Source organism: Aptenodytes forsteri, unplaced genomic scaffold, assembly GCF_000699145.1.
Source record: "Aptenodytes forsteri isolate BGI_AS27 unplaced genomic scaffold, ASM69914v1 Scaffold434, whole genome shotgun sequence".
Taxonomy (NCBI): Eukaryota; Metazoa; Chordata; class Aves; order Sphenisciformes; family Spheniscidae; genus Aptenodytes; species Aptenodytes forsteri.
Window position 1 is genome coordinate 1,560,632 of NW_008795183.1, and position 6,655 is coordinate 1,567,286.

The window sequence follows — 6,655 nt, forward strand, 5'->3', positions numbered from 1 at the left end:
AGTCACCGTTGGACTCCTCTTCTAGCAGGGGCCTTCAGGCTTGCCCTACAGCACCAAGGATTTTTCTTCTCAGCTGATACACTGGTGTTTAAGTGAGAGGAGAAAGAAGGATTGGTACTATGAAAAGGAGGTCTTTTGAGGAGGAGATCAAGCTAACATGAAATTGGCATTCTAAAAAGGGGAGAAGGGAAAAAAAAATGTAACACTTTTTTGAAAAAGGCTTTCTGTCAAAAGAATATGCAGTTCTGTAGTACTGCATAGTATGGCAGTTCTTTGTGTTCTCCTAATGTGACATATTGTGAAAGAAAACAGTTTTTCACTTGTTACTTGAGTTTCCTCTCAACGTGTAGTATATGAGCATGCCCTACTTTTTGCCTAGTAGTGTTCATTTGAATGCTTATTCCAAAATGAGTTGTGTTAGTTTGATATGATTTAAAAGATTTCATGCATGACTCTTGTAATTGCACAGGAATATTAAAAACAAGCAATAACTTTATGCATGTGTCACCAGAAGTATGTGGACTGACTCATAAGTACAAGTGAATTTAGCTGTGGTCGTTGAAATGATTGCCACTCGCAGATATCTGACAGCTCCTCCTATGTGCGCGCTGTACCCATTATGAGGATAGATGTACGAGGTGGAAATTACTCCCTGTCTGTGACACCTTATACTCTTTAATGTTAGCATAAATTAAAATTAATGATGCTTTCCTTTAACATACTGCTGTAAGATGCAGTGGCTGAAGTGACTGTATATATCTGTTGGCTATTCCTGCTGTTGCAGATGGTCACGCTCTTCCAGATGGAAGAAGTCAAGGGCAGTAATGAGCTGAGGCAGCTAGGTCCACTTGCGGTCATGAGTCAACCCTGAGCTTCACTGCGAAATTTCTGCATTTTGTTTTCACAGCTTTTTTGATGAAAAACTGTTTATAGTGACTGTAGCTGCAGGGTTGAAAGTATTTTATTTTTCTGTAGGTGTGGACAGGTTTTTTTCTATGATATGTTGTAAAGATAATTTGAAGAAACTAATTCTTTTTAAATTTCTTACTAGCCCAGCAGAAGAACTATATTTTGGATCCAAAGAAACTGGAGAGAAAAAATGTTTGATCGTTCTCACAAATGTCACTAAAAACATAGTGGCTTTTAAGGTATTCTATGTGTGGCCTGGTTTACTTTACTAAACGTGTAACTTTTTCTTGTTTTGGGTAAGGAGGAAGAAATACTATTAAATGCACTTTTGAGCCTAAACTTTTTATTCTGTTGTGATGTTTGAAGCAGATCAAAGAAATCTGGTTGAATTTATGCCTATTATGTACCACCCCAAAGGGGATAATCAGTAATACAGATCTTTGCGGCGCTGACTGAAAAAGAGCTATGGTGACGGTTAGTTCCTTAGTGAGAGTCTAATACTTCCCAAAAAAGAAAGGCTTGAGCATTGAAAAGTGGTATTTTTAGAATTTTTCTACTTTTTAAATCTTGTCTGGGAACAAGTTAGTAATGCTCCAAAATGACGCAGCTCCTGCATGATATCTGCAGATGTCACCATCAAAGGAATGAACGTTTGCTTCAGAAATACTGTGTTGACTTGCATCTTGATTTGGTTTTCCACTACATCTTTTGTGTTCTCTGCACACACAAATAACTAAAGTTTCCATACTTTCACATTAAGAATTTTAACAGATAGTCCATTTGATGTTCTTGGCTCTTTTTATGTAGGTATATAAAAGAGAAAAATAGGATATGCCAGAAAAGAAAGGGTAGAAGTGGTTGAGAGGACAAAGTGAAATACCAGTATCTGATTACTCCTACAAAAGAAAGTATTTTAAAGGCTGTATGTATTACCATATCAATATCTTAATATTTAAGCTTTTGGGAATTTTTGTTATTACAGAATGAGGGAGGTTATGAAACAGTCATAGTTTATGCAGGCATTTACTATATGCTTGCTTGGTATTTTTTGTTTATAGGTGAGAACAACTGCTCCTGAAAAATACAGAGTTAAACCCAGTAACAGCAGCTGTGAACCTGGCACATCATTGGATATAATAGTCTCTCTTCACGCTGGTAAGTAAAATCTTATAATAGAATTTTTAAGAAGCCTGGACAAGTTTTATTAACAGGCTGACTGCTCTAGATACTAACCTTTGTATGTGCTTGCTGGGGTGTAAGGCTGACGGACACCCATGTCTGCTTGACTGTTGTGTGAGAGTGTTACTATTTGTAAAAAAACACGGATGTCAGACAGCATTTGAGTAACTGTCCGTACTGATTTACTACTCCACTTAGGCATAAGCAGCTGTTGTCCGCAGCCCGTTCTGTTTCTTGTCTTAAAAAAAAAAAAAAAAAAAAAAAAAAAGTCGCAGCGGCAGCTGTCTCACTGGTGCTCTATTACAGTGGGATTTTATCTGCGGTAAATCAGTTTCCTAAATTGTTGCAAGGACAGGTGAATTTGCTGGAGAATGCATTCTTTACAAAATTCTGGGTTGTCCTTGAATCGTTCAGGTGAAACTAGTTCTGTTAAAATGAAACCGTAGAATTTGGAGAAAATTGTAATCAAAATTGTTGAGCTTAAGAGAATGATTTAATTGTTTTTATTTCCAGTAAGTCAGTGTCCAGTGTCCTGCAATGAACAAGCTCTCATTTTAAAACACTTTTGTTCAAAAAAAGTGTATGCACTTTGTAATATTGTCATTTTATCCAAGCACGCTTTTGCTTTTTTTTTTTCTTTGAGGAGAATTTGGAGAAAATTGTAATCAAAATTGTTGAGCTTAAGAGAATGATTTAATTGTTTTTATTTCCAGTAAGTCAGTGTCCAGTGTCCTGCAATGAACAAGCTCTCATTTTAAAACACTTTTGTTCAAAAAAAGTGTATGCACTTTGTAATATTGTCATTTTATCCAAGCACGCTTTTGCTTTTTTTTTTTCTTTGAGGGCAGGTTTTGCAGCTTCTCTGCAGGATCGTTTCCTTATAATGGCGGCAGAAATGGACCAGTCTTCTGGAGCAGGTGTGCCAGAACTGACTCAGTTTTGGAAAGAAGTCCCTAGGACCAAAGTGATGGAACATAGGTGAGCATATGGTTTTCTGTTGACAGGGGGTTTTTTAGCCATTATCATTTAGCTGATTTGTAGCACTTGCATTTAATAATCGGTGAAGGATTCTCCAAACCCAGTTGTGTGCTTACTGACTGAAGTATATTGCTGAGGCTTCCACTCTGTTTTAACTGATTAGAGGTGTTTTTAATGCATAAAATGTCATGGTATTCTGCACGTGCTTTTCTTTTTATTGTTGTTGTTCTTGTGCTGATTAAGAGTTAAGTGGAAAAAAGGTGAATGGTTGTGACAATACACATGGGCAGTAGATTTTTTTTTTTTAAATGAGAATGTGCCACTTGAGTTTTCTAAAAAGAAACAAGCAAGGAAAGAAGACATACCAAATACAAAACTGCTTTCTAGACAGTATTAAAAAATATTCCCTTTCTGCTGAGGAAAATCATAATTTTGTAGAAAATTTCTGTAAAACCTATCACATGTTCATATATGTGTTTTTCCATATTTAATGGTGAAAAAATACCACTAGGAAAATACGTTTCCCCATACGTTCTTTTAAATATACCTGTTACTCTTCTCTCATCTGTTCGCATCTAGTTGTATCACTGTACGTTTCTAGGAAGAGTTCACGTAGTTCTCTTTCATCTAGAATTCTTAGAGTCATGATATCAAGATGCTGTTTCATCTTTAAAAAGAAGTAATTTGACTGTATTTTTACTTTAGATTGTTCCTTTTTTTTTTTTTTTTTTTTTTTTTTTTGGAGCTCCCTCTACCCCAAAATTAACATAGAAAAAGTGTTTTTGAGACTTGATGCCTAAGTCTTGCTCTATCTTTGCTTCAAACGCTTATCCCCTACTTCCCTATTAAACAAAATCTACATCATGTGAGTGACCTTACGCTTCCTTGCATAAGTTTTGGTATATTTTTAAGACAGGCCCTGAAACAATAGGGAGAGATTATTTGATTACATTAAATTTATCACCTGCAAAGCGTGCCATGTATGTACGTTAATGATCAATACAAACCTGACCTTTACTTTTTATTAAACCTAGATTAAAAGTAGTGGGTTCTCTCTTTAATATTATATGTGCGAGTGCTTTATCTGAGGAATCTAATTAGATTTTATTACACATATTTGTCCCTTTTTTTGTTTTGTCTTGCTGGAGAAGTTTTAGCATTTCTCTTTCCTTAAAATAGAAAAATGCCACAGGATCAATTTAACCATTTCTTTAGTAAATAAATTTATTCCCATGCTAATTGACTTGCATGTTATTTATAAAATATCTGCTGTATTTTATAAATTGTGTAGGATTCCACGATCTTCAATTGTGGCTTGAAATTCTGTTCCTGCATATTCAACTGTGGGAAAGGTGGACTCCATGAAAAACATTGTTGCTAAGGTTTAAAATGGAAAGAAAACCTTTAGATTTTGTTTGCTGTTCAATAAATTGCGGCATCTCTGGTAGTAAGCATTTGACTGAATAATCCAGTGGATCCTGTGCTATGAATTTCAAATGATGAAGATGTATTTTAACTGAGCATGCAGATAATTTTGATCTTGCTTTCTATATCAAAAGCTGTCAAAATGTAATTGGTGGACTGAGGAAGCCTTTTCAGACTATCATTGCAATAGTCCTTGCTCATTGCAGGGGGATTGGACTAGGTCACCTCTAAAGGTCCCTTCCAACCCAAACTGTTCTCTGATTCTGTGATTCTAATAGTCATTTAGAAAATTAATCAACCAGAACAGATGATAAAGCGCGTATGATAACTGTTAGGTGGACTGTTTACTATTAATTATACAATGTTACATAAAATTTATGATTTTTGGGGCATACTTTTTTTCCCCTTTCACAGGCTCAGGTGTCATGTCGTAGAAAGTAGTAAGCCTTCTTCTTTGATATTAAAAGAGAACGCATTTAATATTCCAGCAAAAAACAATGAAGATTTACATGTACAGGTAATAGCGTATTCCTTTGTGCTGAATATTGAACAAAATTATAAAATATGATAGAGGTAAAAAGAATTTGTACTAAACCTCTTTGGTACTTTGTAAATTATACTATTTGAAAAGCTCAGCAATTGAAAGTAACTAAATCGGTGATAGTGATTTAGTTATTTTGTTGAATGGTAATGGTTTAATAAAATATTACTTTCAATGCAGTTTGCTCATTCCTCTTGTATATATTACAGATCTGGGGTATCAATGAGCCTCAGCGGAACCTTTTGCTTCCTAGTGTAAACATGTCACCTGCTTGTTATAGGCAATATAGGCTATCCATAACTCTTAAAATTCAAAGCTGCTTTAGCGGAACAGATTCCTGAAGCATGTAGTGATAGAAAAGGGATCACTAAGAGAAGGCTAAGGGAAATCTTTTTTTTTTGTTTATTGTGCTTACAGTTATTGGCTAAATAGCTCTAAATTAACAAGTACTTTCATGTGCAGTAATTCTAATTTAATGAAACTACTTCTGTTTTCAGCTAACTCGTTTACTGCAAATTAATAAAAGACTTCAAGAGCAGATTGAGCGCTGCCTCTGGTTCCAGCAGTTGTCAGTTGTTATATCATTATTATCAGTTACTGTTGTTGCCTTCTGCTTCTACCTGGCGTATACCCAGAGAAGCTAAAAAGAATTGCTTTGCACTGGATGTGCTGCCTGTCATGACTGGTTGGAGTGGAAGAGATTGCAGTGCTGCGCTCGGATTCTGGAACTGCCAAAATGAGGTTTGTGAGCCCACAACAATGAACGATTTGCTGAAAAAAAAGAAATGAATGACCAGCAATGGAAATTGCTGAAAGTTGACACTTAGAACAGTGCATGAGGAAGATGTTAGAGCTAGGACCTATTGTCACTGTACAACTCAATAAATACTACTGAACTGGAAGGAGGAAACCAAATACAACAACATAATTTAAAACTGTTTAGGTATTTTTTTTCCTCTGTTCAACTACTTTAAATACAGTGTTTTGTTTCTTTTTGTCATACTCATTCTTACATCCTGAATTACTTTCATAGAAGGTGCAAGCAGTCAACTTAAGTGTATTCTAAAGGTTAACTTGTTAATTCAGGAAAATTTACAGAAATTATGTAGTACAGGCAGATTTTTTTATATAATCTATGTACATGCACATATAAAGGAAGATATTTGTTGTTAGTAATTATTTTGGTAATTCAGGCTTGTTGCTTTCATTGGTTAAATTCCTTTTTTTGTGCTTTTTCTGAATGCAAAGTTACTGTAAATATTTCCTACCAAATAACATAAAAGAGTGTGAGAGTTGACTTGATGACCTACTATTGGTTCATAAAGAGGCTAATAAATAGTCAGTGTAAGAGCTTATTCTGAGATGTGCAATATGCTTAAATTACAGATGAATTTATGAAAAAAGCAGGTCAAGTCAGGAAGATTAAATATTGTTGAAGGCAACATAAAAGTGTTATATCTGCCGTTTCTCAGAAACTGTTGTAGAAATGGTGTATGATGCTAGCGAGAACTTATGCTAACAAGGATTCTTTGTACTTATTGCTGTGAATATGTATATTAAAATGATAAACACTTAAATGGAGACTGATGGTATCTTTCATACATTTAAAATTTTCACTCTTGC

General features: G+C 35.0%; 1 protein-coding gene across 1 annotated transcript in view; it reads left to right on the forward strand.

Annotated features, from left to right (window-relative positions):
* The window catches only part of MOSPD2 (motile sperm domain containing 2), a 41,198-nt gene extending 34,899 nt beyond the window's left edge, over nucleotides 1–6,299 (forward strand). The window contains exons 10-14 of the mRNA XM_009278547.2: nucleotides 1,052–1,148; nucleotides 1,968–2,064; nucleotides 2,937–3,066; nucleotides 4,906–5,008; nucleotides 5,530–6,299. Of these exons, the coding sequence (XP_009276822.1) occupies nucleotides 1,052–1,148; nucleotides 1,968–2,064; nucleotides 2,937–3,066; nucleotides 4,906–5,008; nucleotides 5,530–5,676 (574 nt within the window). The 3' untranslated portion in view covers nucleotides 5,677–6,299. The remainder of the gene's footprint in view (nucleotides 1–1,051; nucleotides 1,149–1,967; nucleotides 2,065–2,936; nucleotides 3,067–4,905; nucleotides 5,009–5,529) is intronic.
* Nucleotides 6,300–6,655: the final 356 nt, after the last annotated feature.